The sequence below is a fragment of the Vanellus vanellus genome (assembly GCF_965231255.1).
Source record: "Vanellus vanellus genome assembly, chromosome: 1".
In the NCBI taxonomy this organism is placed as follows: Eukaryota; Metazoa; Chordata; class Aves; order Charadriiformes; family Charadriidae; genus Vanellus; species Vanellus vanellus.
In genome coordinates, this window is record NC_138905.1 from 220,381,984 (window position 1) to 220,398,467 (window position 16,484).

General features: G+C 48.4%; 1 protein-coding gene across 1 annotated transcript in view; it reads right to left on the reverse strand.

Moving 5' to 3' along the window:
• Nucleotides 1-918: 918 nt before the first annotated feature.
• Nucleotides 919-16,484, reverse strand: part of GDPD5 (glycerophosphodiester phosphodiesterase domain containing 5) — a gene marked incomplete at its 5' end in the record, with an annotated part of 123,413 nt that continues 107,847 nt past the window's right edge. The window contains 6 exons of the mRNA XM_082493996.1: nucleotides 919-1,426; nucleotides 2,801-2,913; nucleotides 10,110-10,192; nucleotides 11,076-11,223; nucleotides 13,155-13,312; nucleotides 15,879-16,097. Coding sequence (XP_082350122.1) covers nucleotides 1,311-1,426; nucleotides 2,801-2,913; nucleotides 10,110-10,192; nucleotides 11,076-11,223; nucleotides 13,155-13,312; nucleotides 15,879-16,097 — 837 coding nt within the window. The 3' untranslated portion in view covers nucleotides 919-1,310. The remainder of the gene's footprint in view (nucleotides 1,427-2,800; nucleotides 2,914-10,109; nucleotides 10,193-11,075; nucleotides 11,224-13,154; nucleotides 13,313-15,878; nucleotides 16,098-16,484) is intronic.

Here is a 16,484-nt window from a genome sequence, read left to right on the forward strand (position 1 = left end):
TCTTTTAACCTCTGGTCTAGGATTTTGGTTTAAAGCCTTTTGCATTGGAAACACGCTGATGAGAGCTCTTGCCTTCACGAGCTTGTCAGCATCTGCTGCAAGACTGTCACTCCTTTGGAGGACGTGAACATGCAGCTTTTAAAGATCCTGCTTATACAGCAAGGAGGAAAGGTCTCCTTGCAGGAATAAATTACACTCCAGGGCCATTTCGCCTTCCAAACTATTTACAACTCCTTCACCCACGGGCATCTCCTTGGCCCAGAGCGGGGGAAGCTCCGGCTGCACTACCACCTCCTCTTCCTACACGGGTGGCAAGGACAGGGAAGCAAGGAACGACTTCAAATGCCACGTGGAGTGACAGGCACTTTAGCCAGATCTGAGCGGTGATGGTGCCCACGGCGTTGCATTTTGCAAGCCATTCAGGCTCCTGATGGAGCCCAACTCAGGGAGAAGACAGAAAGAAAGAAAAAAGGAGGGGAAAAAAAAAAAAAAAAAAAAAAGGAAAGCATTGCCACCAGCAGAGGACAATCTACAGCCAATGCTCAGGATTTGCCTTCAAGACTGTGGCAGAACGTTTCCAGAAGGCCATTCCCCTATGAGCAACCAGGCTTTGGGGAAGGAGGACGGGACAGGGAGAAGGTGTCCAACGTGACCGAGCCAGCGCAGCCCCTTCCCTAGCTCTGAACTTCAGTGGGGAAGACCAGTGCTAACTCCTCTCCTAGGAAAGCTTCTCTCCTCCAAACAGCCTCCTGTTGCTTTAGAGTGAAAACTTCATTGCTCAGGAAAGGGGGAAAACTGGGGGAACAAAAAAACCCAAACAAACCCATAACAAAAACGACACTTCACGAGAACATCACAACATTCAGCTACACAGTCGCTGCACCAAGGGAAGGAGTGGAGCAGGGGCAAGGGGGAGAAAGGGGAGACACGTCCAACGTGTTTTTCCCAGAACCCCAAAGGGGACACAGGCTGTCACGTCAAAATTCAAATAACTTCAGCCATAAGGTCAAGGATTTAATGAACACAGTATTTCCACTCATGCCCTGGAAAAATTACACTCAAAAAAAAAAACAAAAAAAAAAAAACAACCAAAAGAGACAAAAAAGTTCAGATTTTCTACATATTTACAAAAATAAGCCCCCCAACCTCACAACCAGGGAGGTGGAGCAGCCAGCAATGGGGTATGGGAAGGGGTCTCTGCCCGACCAGCAGTTCCTCAAAGGTTCCCATCCCGCAGCAAGCAGGAGAGCACGGCTCTCTGCCGGAGCAAACACGGGGGATGCCACGCGCCAGGGTTGGACTGGAGCCCCTCAGTTCATCCTCAGCTTGGTGTCCCGATGATCCGTGGGGGTGACCATCTCGTTGGCATAGCCGTTCTCGGAGCAGAGAGACAGCTCGTCCGTGGTCTCCACGCCGTTGTTGATCTCTGTGAAGGGTAGAGAAGGGAGGGATACACACACACACACACATCGTCACAGAGGTGTAGGTCCCAGGAGCTCCCTCGCAGATGGAGAAACTGAGGCACTGGGCAGCTCTGCAATACCAGCACATGGGATCCATCTGATCCTACAGGCGTTTCACCCCAGGTTTAGTAACACTACACCCATTTAAAACCAGTTCTGAACAGGATCTGCCTCCAAATAGGAACTTGCCTCTAAATTTCAGACCTTGACAACCCCACCACCACCAAAGGCAAAACTGGACCCCACAGACACGTGACACTATGTCACAGGCTGAATTAGTCACCTGTGAGAAAAGGGTGCAAAATACCTGAACTTCATCTCTACCGAAATGGCCATTCCGGAAAAGGGCAGACTCCCATAGTCACTGGTTTCACTGGGGAAAATGTGCAACCACCAACGTTTTAATTGTAAACACCCACCCTCAGCAAGAACATGTGTTTCAGATGCAGAAAACTTTAATTTGTACCCTCAGCCTCTAAGGATATTTTATGTCTAGGACATTTTATGCCTAGAACGTGTAGGGGAGGCTTAATTCAGCTGTGACCAACTGCTTTCCCTCTCTGGATTTGCACCTGATTTTCACCATCTCTGGAAGGCAAAAATCAGGCCCGTATTTCACACTATAAGCTCTTTGAAGCAGGAGTTGTCTTTTTGCTGTGTATGTACCCAGTACAATAAACCCCAATCCCTGCTGGAGGTCTCTAACCCCTAAATACAAGGCAAAAAAAAAAAAAAAAACCAAAACACATAACAAAGCTCAAGGGGAGATTATATTCACATTCCTTCAAACATGAGTTTTCCAGCATTGTGCACCAACTTTAATCTTTGAAAGCTAAACGCTTCCCTCTTTGTATAAATTTCTGAGATCTTTCTAAGAGGTGGGGTGAGATGTTCCAACACAAATAAACGCTGGGAGGAGCACAAGGATTATTAGGAGCTCCTCAATCCACAGGGCCATTGAATTCCAGGTCTAGCCCAAACTCATCACCACTATTTGCGGTGACCTATAACTTTATTTTAATGGGGTTTTATAGCTTTTGACGCACTGTTGAAAATCCAGAGCAGAGATGATGTGGGACAGTATGAGAGCTGCATGGCACAACTTAGGAAGTTAGACACAGGATTTCTCAGCAAACCAGTGCTCAGACGAGCACCAGTTTGGGATGGATGAGCCATGACCATATCCCACGAGTGGTTCAGTGCAGCAGGGTCAGTCCAGCCACCCTGTCCCACCAGCAGATGACGCCCATATCAAGACCACCCTCTCTCTCAGCAGAGAGCAGGGTCATAACTGAGGGATGGACCAAAGGGCTCTGACCGACCAGCCCCATCCATACCTGAGAAGATCAGTTTCTCCTTCATGATCTTGACATCCCGGCTAGACCGGCGGACAGCAGCGCTGAGCATGATCTGCTCTGGGTTGTAGGTCCTGATGCTTCCTAGGCGCCACCTGAGAGACAAGAGGGGGATATCAGGGGCTGGTCTCCCCAACCATGGGAGTGTTCTCAAGGCAAGTGGCCACCAACAATGTGGAGACCAACAAGTCCCAGAGACCCTCACGCCTTTGCTCCCTTGCATCTACGCAACCCCGCATGGTAGGAGGATGTTCAGAGATGAGCATGTTATCTCCAGGGGGGTACAGACATACAAGCAGGTCATCTTTAACGACTTTGAGCATCCTAATTCTGCTAATTTCACCAAAGACTGCAGATACCCCTTTCTATCATATCAGCTACCCAACTGCCCTAAGGAGGTAGAGCTACTTTGACTCTTAAGGTTGGAAAGGGGGAACAAAACAAGAGACCAAGCCAAGCAGCCATAACCTTTTCCTCACTGTATGACATGCTTACCCTTGTGGGAGAAGGGACCTCAAAGAGAAATTAAAGTCTCAAACTTGAGATGCAGCAAAGACACCGTCCCCATCACATACAGTTACCCTGAACACAGTTTCTCCCAGACCACTTCCATCCCCAAATGCCAGGTCTTTGCTTAAATACTTCTACCCAAACCCCACACTTTTTAAACCTTAATGAAACTCAGTGCTCACCAAAAGTTTCCACCGCATAAACAACATGAGGCTGATGTTGTGAACTTGGCTCAACTTAAAATTAGCCAGATTTTATTCTCATTACTGACTGTGCGTAAAGAAAATTACTGATCTTAGTAATGAGCAACGGAAGCACGTTCAAGGGGGATTTTGCTTTTAAAGCTGTTTTTCAGCCTGAGAGCACCCCTGTAGCACCCTCAGCTGCAGAGCTGCTGGCACCAGGAGTGAAAGGCGGGCTGCCGCTGCAAGAGGGGAAAATAGGGTTTGGTGGGCTCAGACAAAGCAGCCATAACCAATATCCCATTGCAAAGGGGTGTTGTTTAGCCCGGGCTTTCACAGCCCACACCCCACCGATTTCTCCTACCTCCTGATTGCAGAGGAAGGCTTTCAAGCAAATCCCATTCAAATCCCTGCCAGAGCCAGGGATGCTGCAAGGCTATTTGATGGAGAAATAGTGGGGATTTAAGGTGGCTTGTGGGGCTTCTGATCTTCTGGCACCATCTAGTGGCTCACCCACATAAGAGAAGGTGATTTGTTTTCATTTTTTAATTTTTTTTTTTTTTTTTTAAATGGTGACATCCACCTCTTCAAATTTCTAACCCTCAACCAGCCCCAGGAGCAGAGGATTTAAGGAGCCCACACACATCCCCAGCCTGGGTCCACAGCATCAGCCTGACAAAGTAACATCCACAAAAGAGGTTCTGCAACTTTTCCAGGAAAATCTAGCTGGTGTCAATTTCATAGGGTTTCCATCCCTTCCCCAAATCCCAGTGGGTGACACCGCACCATCAGGCTTTGACTGGGGTACGGATGAAGGCGGATGCTCTGCTACAGAGGAAAGAAGGGGTGGGATGGCGACACAACACAACTCACAAACCCATGGACATAAGCAACACAGAGGAAGCACAAGGAGGCAAAGACAAAGTATATTAAAAAATTAAAATATAAGAATTTTTTTTTCTTCTATCATCATTACCTAAGCTGAACCACTCTGACCTGGATGATGACCATTTTTGCCCTTAGTGTCCCATGCAGGCAGATCCCACTAAGGTCCGTGCAGTTGGAAGTGCATAGCATCTCACAGGATAAGACCCTCCATAAACTACATTCAGGACCAAAACACGTTGCTACGACAAGTCTTTTCTTTGCCCACAACATCAGCATTTTCAGCAACAGGCTGGGGTGCGTGGCGAAAAGGCATGATGATCTCTTGCCCATAGGTCCTAGATGTCCCATGGAGGGCATGGGCTATTTTGAGGCGCAGACAGCCCAGCCTCAAAGGGGTGCAGGGACCAAGGGCTTTTCTCTTCCTCCCTGGAGGAATGACCACTGGTCTCTGCTCCCCATCTCACATGGTGGCTGCTGCCAGACCCAGGGTGGTTAGTTATGCACGAGGGGCTGATGACTCCTCTCACAGGGGTGCATTGATTTGATTGAACAAGCTAGGAGAGGGCGAGCCCATTTTTCAGGGTGAAATACCCTCTCAGAAGAGCCACCAGTACATTTAATCACAATGCAACTCCAACACCATATGAAATACTCTCTGCTGTGCTCGGTAGCCTTTGGGTCTCCAGAAAGCTTGTTTAATAGAAAAGAGCACCTCTCCTACCCCCTTGGACTCTGTCGTGATCGGCCACGTTTAGGACAGCAGCGTGCAAAAAGGCCAGACAGACAGCAGGTAGGTCTTGTTCTGGGAGGTTGGCATCAAAGCAGACCAGACGGACACAGGGTGGGAACAGACTAAAAAATACTGGGACAACAACACAAAGACAGCATACACCATGTTAGGGCCACGACTGGACCCCTTGGTTTGGAGGGAAGATGCTAAATGGCAGGGAAAGGGGATGGGAGAGGGACAGGTCGGGGAGAAAACAAGGTTCATTGGTACCAAGGTGATAAGATGGAGCGAGCAAAGAGCCAAGCCAGCTGCAATCACAGAGGCCACATCCTGCGACCGCTCTTGCCTAAAGCCTGCCCAGATCCTCCATGTCTCTGTTCTCCTTATCCACAAGCCAGGGAGCAAGGGGAGGTGAGCAGGGGAAAACACCCAACCTGCCTGCACCCATAGAAGGTCTCAGCCCGGCTCCACAGCCAGGTCCTGTGCTGGGGAGATGCCGCGAGCACGTAGCGCCACAAGTCCAAGGTACCTCGCGGAGCAGGCAATGCTTGAAGGTGGCCAACCCTGACGCCCGAGGTGGTGGGTGGGCAGAGGGAGAGGGGCAGATAAGCACAGGTAGGGAGTAGCCAAGTCCTCAGAAATACAACCCCATGGCACACAGCGGAAGGAATGGAGAAGGTAACACGTGAAGAGTTTGGTCGGGGTGCAGACGCAGTGAAGGCTTTACTGCAGAAAAGCGACAACGCTTCCCTCCAAGGGGATGAGAACAACTGGTGAGAAAACAGCCAATACAAGGAGAAATCTGGGTTTCCAATTGATGGCGCTTCAAACCCAGCATATCTCAGGCTCATTCTCTTCCTGGGTGCAATGCTATTTATTTTCACACCACATTTCTAGTTTCACAGTGGTGTAACTGGGAACAGACTCCTGAAAGATGCCAAGCTCCAAGTGCAACAATTGATGACCCAAACCTTTCCAGCTATTAACCTTATGAATTCATTCCCAGGGCTGGAAAAGCGCTACTTTATATAATTGAGCAGGTTATATCATTTTCTTTGGAATTGACCAATTTAGAAGAGGTTGGTCTCAAAAACCTCCAGTAAATGCAGGAAGGAAGGGGATATTTTGCATGGGATTATTTCTGTGGAGAAAGTGTTACATCCACTGGGAATTTCCCAATTACAACACGTTGCAGGACCTCAGAATAGGCAATGACTTGGATCATTGTAACAGAAGGTCAGATTGCCTTCAAAACATCCACCGGCTTCAGCATCAGGCTCCTGTGGTGCTCATGGCTATGGACTATGCAATGCTCAGACACTTATGGTCCCCCTGTGAAGCCAGATGTTTGAAAGCATCACAAAAATATGTGTCCTGCCCTGTCCATCTGCAGTGAAGCCATAGCAGAGAGGGAGAAAGAAAGAGAGAAAGGAAGGTTGAATGGAAAAGAGAAAGAGGAGGAAAGCACCAGAATTACCTGATCATGTGATAGCTGTGAGATGCCAGAATGCAGCAGAGAGAGAAAGAGGAGGAACATGCACAACAGTCAGAGCAAGTAAGAAAATAAACAAGGCAAAGAGGCAAAAAAAGATCGGTTAGAAGTCATCACAGTTGGTATTTCCCCTCCGGAGAGGCTGCCACGATCCTGTCACCAGGGCTGAAGCAGAACAGCAGGAGCAATCCCTACCCGCGGCTACGGAGGAGAGACAAGCCATGCATAGGAGAGAGGACGAGCACATCGAAGCGGTGGCTCTGTTCCCACCCGCCCCGTCATCCTTGCATGAAGGAAGCAGCTCTGTTTTGACCCAAAAAGGACTTGGGGGGGGGGGGAGGGGGAAAAATAACCAACCACAAAAAAGAACAACCACAACACTGAAGGCCAAATGTCAAGCCCCATTTCCCAGAGCTGAATCGCATCAGCAGGTAGTAGTTGGGCAATTCTCCTGCAATTTGTTTTTTATATGTCCTCAACACTGCTACTAATTCTTTCATGTGGTAGAGAAACTGGAAGGGCAGGGAAATGGGTGTATCCTACACAAATCTCTTGGAAGAGCAAGCCCTCTGCTGCAGAAAGTCCAACTACTGGTGCTGAAGTTTCTCCTTCTTCCTTCTACTGACTCAGGGTTGAGTTGTCCCAAGGGAGAGACCCGAAACACAACGTGTAGCCCTGCTATGATGGACCCCACATGGCCAGACGTCACCAAGCAACTGCCTTTCTACATCGGGTCCAGAGGTTGGGCAGGGAGCTCAGTGCTCCAGGCTGATGGACATTGGGGAAAGCTGGTGACAGTTTCCAACTCTTCGCACCTGTATCACATTTACACAGAGGGTGGAAGAGTAATCCTGCAATAACGCTTTCCTTCCTTACCCTGCTTCCCCTTGCCCTACTCCATCAAACCTCTTCCAAACTGGAAGAAATTCAGTCGGAGCAGAGAGGAAGAGTCCAGCAAAGTCCATGTAGCTGCGACTTCTCCAAGTATGCATCATCTCACTCTGCTCTGGGACCTTTAGTTCCCATTCAGCAGTTTGAAGCAGTTTAATTTCTTCAGCTGTGGTCTCCTGGGTCTGATTCAGCAAAGCCTCCTAAAACTGATTTGGGGAGATGATGCAAGAGACTGCAACTATCTCATCAACTTGGCCTTCAAATTCTGATCTTCAGAGAGGTCAGTCCCTGCCTCCAGGATCCTCCGTGCGTTTCTGTATCTGACAGAGAAATACAGGGTCTAAAGAACAGGGACATTTCTTATTAAACCAACTGACAAATTTGAGGGAGTGGAGGCAGCTTCCAGGCAACAAAGCCACAAAGTCCTTCTGGAGGAAAGGTTTAATCAGCCACTATTCAGATCACAAGACTCCTTAGAAAAAATTTAATCTCATCTCAGTCAGCGGTTTCATTAACTGTTGGGAAATCTAATCCAAGAGGCGAGTTTGGAATCTGCTGCTCACTCCATTATCCCATGCTGGAACTGGGGACCCGCTGGGCACAGGTCTACCAGCGTGGGACTGTGCGATTCATTAACTTAGACATAATCATAAACAGACCCAACATGTGGCCTGAAGTCAAATCCAAAGCAGATGCTGGCAGGAGCAACAGCCTACTGTAACATGGCAAAAACACCCGGGTAATTCTGCACCCTGGGGAAGGAGAGAGATTGGTGCAAGCAGGAGATCTGGGACAGGGTGACAGCAAAAATCATTGGCTCATGAGGCTGAAGTGAATGCAATTGCTGCTCCTAACATGAAGGCATTTCGGATATCAAGAAGGAAAGAAAGTGTAAGTCCCTTGACGCACCTAGGACAACCGTTTGTGCATGCCAAAGCAGATGAGATGATAGAGCCAGGGGAAGAGGGGCTGCAATCTCAGAATGACAGATTTTCCCAGAAGGCTGCTGCTTCTCGCTGGAGGGAACGCATCTCTCTCTGAGCTCATGCTTTTTCCCAGGGAGGGTGATTACGCTGTCATCACTGACAGCTAAAACGCCTCCTAGGAGAAAAGGCACATCACCTGGGAGGACACCCTGGTTTCCTCCAGTGTAATCAAGAGGATGGTAGCTTGGCCAACTCTACCATTAGGAAGTTTGTTTACCTCTTCCTGATTTATCAGTGTCTTAACTTGCTCCGCTCCTAGGTTTTATGCACCACATTTGTTTTCAGGGACCCTGGCTAACAGAGAGGCTTCTGCCGTGCTCTCATCAAATCCTTGCTCTCCCTTTTCTGTGGAAAATGGAGAGACTTTCTCTATGCATCAAGCTAAGCAGCTGATTTGATTTGCTAAATCATCATATGCGTGGAAGTACACGTGTCGGGGCACTCTCAAGCACAAACCCATGCTGGGTGGAGAATGGATGGAGAGCAGCCCTGAGAAGGACCTGGGAGTACTGGTGGATGGAAAGCTCAACAAGAGCCAGCAATGTGTGCTGGCAGCCCAGAAAGCCACCCACATCCTGGGCTGCATCAGAAGTGTGGCCAGCAGGGAGAAGGAGGGCATTCTGCCCCTCTGCTGCACTCTGGGGAGACCCCATCTGCAGTACTGCCTCCAGCTCTGGAGCCCCCAACATAAGAAGGACATGGAGCTGGTGGAGCGGGGCCAGAGGAGGTCCCGGAGCTGCTGGGAGGGCTGGAGCCCCTCTGCTGGGAGGACAGGCTGGGAGAGTTGGGGGGGGGTCAGCCTGGAGAAGAGAAGTCTCCGGGGAGACCTTAGAGTCCCTTCCAGTGCCTAAAGGGGCTCCAGGAGAGCTGGTGAGCAACTCTTGATCAGGGAGGGGAGCCACAGGATGAGGGGAAATGGTTTTACACTGAAAGAGGGGAGATTTAGATCAGATACCAGGAAGAAATGTTTCACTCTGAGGGCAGCGAACCCCTGGTCCAGGTTGCCCAGAGAAGCTGTGGCTGCCCCATCCCTGGAGATATTCAAGGTCAGGTTGGACAGGGCTTGGAGCAACCTGGGCTGGTGGGAGGTGTCCCTGGCCAGGGCCAGGGGGTTAGAACTCAATGATCTTCATGGTCTCTTCCAACCCAAACCATTCTATGATTCTATGAATATTTCTATTTCTTCATCCAAATAGGAATAAACAGATTTAAGAAAACTATAATATGTTCTTTTTGAAGACTATAATGGTAGAATCTCAAAACATCTACTCTTCTTCCTTTAATCTATTTCTCAACATCCATTTCCCTAAAGCAGTTACAGTTTCTCTCCCACACACATTTATGAGCAGAGCAAGGCGTCTATCTCTACTATTTTGAGATGTCTCATTCTTCTTGAAAAGCAGCAACTTCACCCAATTCAATGTCACATCTCAGAAGCAGAATTATTGTGTGCAGTCTTTGTAGGGATTTTTAAGGAACACTTCCCCTGCTATTTCAATCCAAGTGCCTGAGGAGCACGGTGCTCCTCTGTCCCATCTCCGCCCCACGCTCTGAACAAAATAAAACACACGCCACAAATACAGGAGAGTCGAGCTGTAACAATGCCACTTACTTCTGGAATATAAAAACTCCTACAATTATGATAAATGAAATGAGATCAGACGTGATCCAGATTAGGTGGTACTCGTCTGGAGGCTGGAAGACAAAAAACAGAAGCAGACCTTAGACGTTCTGGTTTGTACAATCACAGAGAGACCACATATTGTTAAAGTTACCACCCAGGGCAGAAAGAAAAGCACAGAGCTGCAGGGGTCACATACAAATCACAACATTTATGACATTTGTAATTCTAGCCTGTCACCCAAAATGACGTTATCAGGAAAAAACACAAACAGGAACGATTCTAAACTCTCCCTCCTTTTCATGTGCTGAGAGTTTCTCAGAGCTTTGTGGGATGAAAGTTTCCTATCTCAGCTATATTGTATACGAATATTTCTGTTTGTTTCAGAGACCCAAAGTGCTAGGGGAGTTTTCAGAGAGTTTACTGGCTATATGATGGGTAAGGGGGCTATCTTTGGTCTCTGCTTGTTCCTTGTCCGGCAATGGGGTAGCCAGTAGTAAAACTTGTCCTCATTTGCTATTAAAACCAGGCAAAAAAACCTAGTTTTGCAGCCCGGCCGAAACACAGAAGCCAGGTTCGCCAGTTCACCTGTGTGCCTGCTTCTCCAGCTGCTCAGCAGGTCTGGGAAGGTGTTTCTCCATTGGAGAAAAATGGAAAAAAAATCATACGGGTTAAATGGAGCATGCAAAGCAATGTCCAAGGCTCCCAAACCCTGTGTGGGGATAGACGAGGCCACCTGAAGGAAGGGACTGTGCAAGAGGAGCCTTGATCTGTTACCATCTCAGATGTACAGGGGGTGAAAACTCTCAAGCCTTATAGCACAACGAACCCAACCGAACCTTCCTGGAGAAACCCACTAGCCCTACAGTTCCAGTGGTCAACGGCCACTTCTACACCCCTCCACTGCATCCCTCTCCTTCCAGGGGTTCACAGCACCTTCCCAGGCATCACGCTTACCATTAGCCAGATGGGAAAAGGCACCTTGCGAAGGACGTGGGAGCTGTCGGAGGTGACCGACTGGACGCCAGCACACCACAGGATGGAGTATAGCCAGGGCTCGTTCACAGTGTAAAGATTCACGCTCAGGTTCGCCATGGCGTAGTCCCTGCCAGGAGACAGACAGGGTGAGATGCGAGTCCCCCCAGCAAACATCAGACCCTCATCTCCAAGAGGAGAGCTCTTACCATCAGCCATCGCTGTAATCGCCGTTAGATTTATTGGGTTTGAATTGCATGAAATTGGTTTTGGGGGCTTTTGTAACAGGGGCACGGTCACTCCATGAGCAACCCAAGGGCATTGCAATCAAATGGTTTTAACTGGAAAGCTTTCTTTGCCCCTTGGATGCTCTCTAGCCCAGGCCACAGACCATCTCAGATACTTCCTCATGAATGATGGACACAGCATGTTTTTGTAACAACCGCCTCATCACGTTGACGTAAAATTAACATCTGGCTCAGACGCCTGCAACACTTCATCGGCAATTTACTTAATTAAAAACTGACAGACTGCATTTCCAACTTCATGCCCTTTTTTGGGGACAGTCACAGAGTTACAGCTTCCAGTCTCCTGAGGCCATTTTCCAAGAAGCTAAAACTGCAAGCTGGGGTACAAGAGCTGGCAGCGGCAGCAAACCAGGCACTGAGAGTGGACTCCCTGTACCCGTACGATTTGCATAAATCTCTCTGTTTCCTTATCTACGAAGCAGAAGCATCGCTAATCTCCAGCACAGAGATTAATCCTCGCAATTTATTATCTGCAAAGCACTTTGAGGTGGAAGGCCGCTGGACAAGATGTGGACATCTCAAAGCTCACAACGTGATCATGCTGCTCCAAAGGCTAAGGGGCTCTCAAGGGCAGAGGTGGTCACAGCAATGTTACATCCAGATGCTAATTTGGGGGGGGATTGAGAGAACTGTGTTATACCCGGGCTTGTTGAGCCCGCTCTGGCTCATTTGACTGGGCACCACAAGGCCTTCAGGGTTCAAGAAACACTCAAGGTGTCAGGTCTGATTTTGGAGACAGCTGAGGTGGGATTGATGAGAGATTGGGGCTGATGAGCTGTGATAAATGAGGGAGTTGGCATATGGTCCTCTCCGTGAGACAGAGCAAATACGTAGGGGAAAAACAGGCAGGAATTATCCTGCAGGTAAAGAACAGGCTTGGTTTTAAGGGCCAGAAACCAGACCGATTGCTGGCAGCCATGGGAAGACACCACTGGATTACTTCTAAATAGGACCATGCTCCCAAACAGCGGTGGGCTCAGCTCTTCCCTACTCCCAGCCCAAACGTATAGCAAGACGAATCCTTTGAAGATGCTTTTCTTCTGCAAACCTGTTTCATTTTCACGTATTTCTTTTGAGAAAAAAGTGAAAATCCTAAAAAAAATATGAAAAAATAGAGAAGCTGTACTGGAGACAATCTGCCCTTTCTGAGAAGGGGGCAAAGCTGGGAGCTAACACACTGCGTGGTTCAAACACAGGCTCAGGCAGGAGAGGAACCCCATGCTGCGCCAATCTCATTAAAGAAGAGACCTGACCAGTCTAAATAGCTGACAAAGGACAGTAACGAAATGAGGGAATTCTCTGCAAAGAGAAATTTCTGAAAGCACATCCAGACTTTGGGCTAATCAAAATTCTGCGGTAGCAACTCTGGAGCAGACGAACAGAAGCAAAGGGCAGCTGATAATGAGGATGAAATGGTACTTGGTGTGAAAAGCCTTCACTCCATCCAGAGCTGACAGTGTAATAAGAATTAGACAATTCATATATTTGTGTTTCAAAAAGGATCATCATATACTGAATTAGCATACTGAGTTATTAGAGTCAGCTATTCGCTCCTGGGAACAGAGACAGGATTCCAGGTGATGGGTAAGGACAAGCTTGCACAGCTCAAGCTTTCAAGAGCAAATCCATCTGAAAAGATACCTCTACGCAGATAAGACAGCCTGGAATGATCAGAAAAGATGCTGTTGGGCCAGGGATGCACCCACCGTGGAGCGCACGGGCTATTACGCAGTGTCCAAACTGAGGGCCGTACCTGACATCCTCGTTCGTGACCTTGGTGTAACGCAGGTTGAGCTTCACGATGCCCTTCTCCCTCATGCGCTCAACGTCCAGCTTGAGGCCAGAAGTCTGCTGGAAACCTGGCGCAATCTGCCTGACCAGCTGCCTCTCCGCGTCCGGCAGCCACATCACCTGCGGAGGGAGCGAGACAGAGGGTGGTTATGGCAAAGGTGATTCACAAAGCTGGTGACACAAGACAGCCAGTTTACACCAAGCCAGAAGCAAAAATCACACAAGGGGCTGCTTCGTTCGTCATACAAATTATCTAGGAGATGTTTAGTCTCCCACCTCTCTATTCAAACGCATTTCAGGATTGTCCGTGAGCCCAGAGGGCTGTAACACACAACACCTTAGGGGTGAAAAGGGTGGAGATGCAAAGGGATTAGGCCAAGCGCTCATGAGAAGAGACATGGTACATCCTTGAAAACCTGCCCTCCCTGCCCAATTCAGGGCACAGAGAGAACTAAGGCCATGAGGCTAAAATTGACAGCGCAGACAGGGCCTACAAGAGAAGCCTCCCATAACCCCACATCTAAGAGCGGTTTAATTCACCCTCTTTTATCAGGGTTACATCTGCTCCAATCCAGGGCAAGGATTTCTCTAAGTTCATACCACGCTTTGAGAGCTTGTCAAATTAATCACTGTTAAACACGCTCAGCTGCCAGATGCAAAGTGGATGCCGGAATCGAGCTGGGCATCTTTATGGCTTGGGCCATGCAGAGGCCAGGCCCAAGCAGATGATCTCAACAGCACCACTGGGCATTGCCTTGCTTTAACCCACGTTTAATAACTCCATGACACTCCCCTACCAAACCATCAGAGCAGCACAGAGGCAGCCATATGCATTTTCAGTAGGGAACCACAAAACCTGGGCGAGAAATATCACTTCACAACCCCACATCTATGTTTCGACTATTTTTGTTCTCCTGCTCTCCATTCCAGTATCCAAGGAGAAAACAGCATGGTCCTCCCTTGGATCTAGCCAAGCTGGCAGAGGCTCGTGGATAACATTGTCACTGCATCCACATAGTTAACTGGCAGCATCTGTCATTAGAAAGACAGATGGAAGCTAAAAATAGCTCCTCCTGGGTCCATCACTGTACAAGTCAGTGCTGAACTTGTCTGTGCATGCAGACGCACCTAATTGGTACAGATGATGTATCTGAGCTGTGAGTGATGTAGTCATTCTTCTTGTCAGCCTCACTACGCTATTTTCAACCACTCCATATGATGAGTGAAAGGACCAAATTTCCTTCCTGAGACGGGTCACAAAGAGGTTTTCCAAGGCACACCTAGAGTCCTCAGGTCTGGGCGTCCTGCTGACACATGGGAAGTTGTACCGTCCCTCCAGAAGAGATGACTGCATGAGAGGGAGCTCCTGATGGGCTGAGTGAAGATCTATACCTCGTGCTCAGAGATAACACAGCTAACAAGGTTGGCTGGGAGGTATTTAAAAGACATGTAGATGTAGTGCTGAGGGACATGGTTTAGTAAGTTGGCAGTGCCACGTTAACAGTTGGACTTGATGGTCTTAAAGGTCTCTTCCAACCAAAACGATTCTATGATTCTATTCTATTCTATGATTGCAACAGCACAGAGCTGGAAATTAAAATGCTTGCCATAGCAGAGCAAGGACAATTCTGGGGCAGAAATGAAAGTCTGGAAGAGATCTCTGCACATACATAGACCTACAGATACATAGACCTCCTTTTACTGAAAATCCCTATCTCCAGGACATTCATTTCTCCTCCAAGCAGAAGCTGACTCTAGGCTAAAATGGTTGCTCAGCACAGGGAGAAGGATTATTTAAAACCAAAGAGTCAGAAGGTCATTCCTTGAAAGGGGGGTTGGACTAGATGACCTTTAAAGGTCCCTTGCAACCCAAACTATTCTATGATTCTAAGGAGAGGAAGGGCTCTGCTGCTCGTAACTGACCTCCAGGTCTCAGCCTCTTCCCTTGTGTCCAAAGCTCTTATCAAATTGTTCACTGGGAAGGGACCTCAGGAGATCTCTACTCCAACACAAACCAGGGCCAGCACTGATTTCAAATAAGGTGCTCAGGGCTTTGTCCAGTTGCATCTTGAAAAGCTTCAAGGATGGAGATCCTTCGGTCTCTCCTGCCCCCCCTCCACACTCACCTGCCCTCACAGGGAAAACTAGTTCCTTATATGCAGCAAAAACCTCTGCTGTTCCAACTTATGATGATTCTTTCTTATCCTCCTGACTCAATACTCAGGGAAAAGCTTTGGTCCAACTTCTCAACAACCTCCTCGCCAGTACTGGAGGGCTGCTACTAGGTCTCTCCTCAGTCTTTTCTTTTCCAGGATGGAGGGACTCGGTTCCCCTCAGCCCCTAATCCTATATTCAGCCCCATGACCAGTTTGGTGACCTCTGCAGGACTTGCCCCAGTTTATCTACGTCTGTCTTGTACTGGTGAGCCCCACACTGAACACATGATTGCTGAATAAGGGGAATAATCACTTTCCTCCATGTACTAGCTATACTACCATGACTACAGTCCAAGACACTATCAAGCCTCTGGGAGCACCAGCCTGGATGCAAAGCCCTCCTCAACATGACTTCATGGCATGAAGAGGCATTTCAAATCAAGTGTTCAAATGGATCAAATGAGACACTTAAGGATTCGGGGAACCCATAAAGAGGGTGATTTTGGAAACATCAGCCCCACAGAACTCACAGCCCGTTGCTGAATTCCCGATGCCAGGATGGTTTCCAAGATGATGTTGATGTAAGTGCTGTAGTAGGGATGAGCCAGTGGCAGGTCCTGGAAGTTCAGGATGAGTGAGGTGTTGTCCTTGATCACCTCTAGCATATCTGCCAGCTTGCAGACTGACTGGTTGGCAGCTTCCAAGTAGTCAGACCTTGAGAGAGACCCAGCCGTCCAGAAAGGGTCATTCTGAAAGCAAAGAAAATCCCAGCATTAGTGCTACAAAGCCCAGACTCCTCCAATACAGGTGAAGACCCTTTTCTGTACCACCTTAACAACAGTGGGGGAGGTTGAAAGCCACGCTTGATGACCATCATGCAGCTTGCTGAAGCTCTGTGCCTCAGTTTCCCTACCCAAGTGGAGGTGACAGTTCCTTACTGAAAGCAAGGTGTGCCTGGCAGGTCACCTCGTTTCCAGAAGGAGAGCAGAGCTATAGGACAGCTATGTAATTTTCCAAGGTAGTAAGCTAAAAAATGTATTTTCTCACGCTATGTACATGATAACCAAGGATTCTTCAGAATCCAAAAATAAAAAGGACCAGATGTAGATCAGTGACAAGTGTGTCCCTCAGGGGTC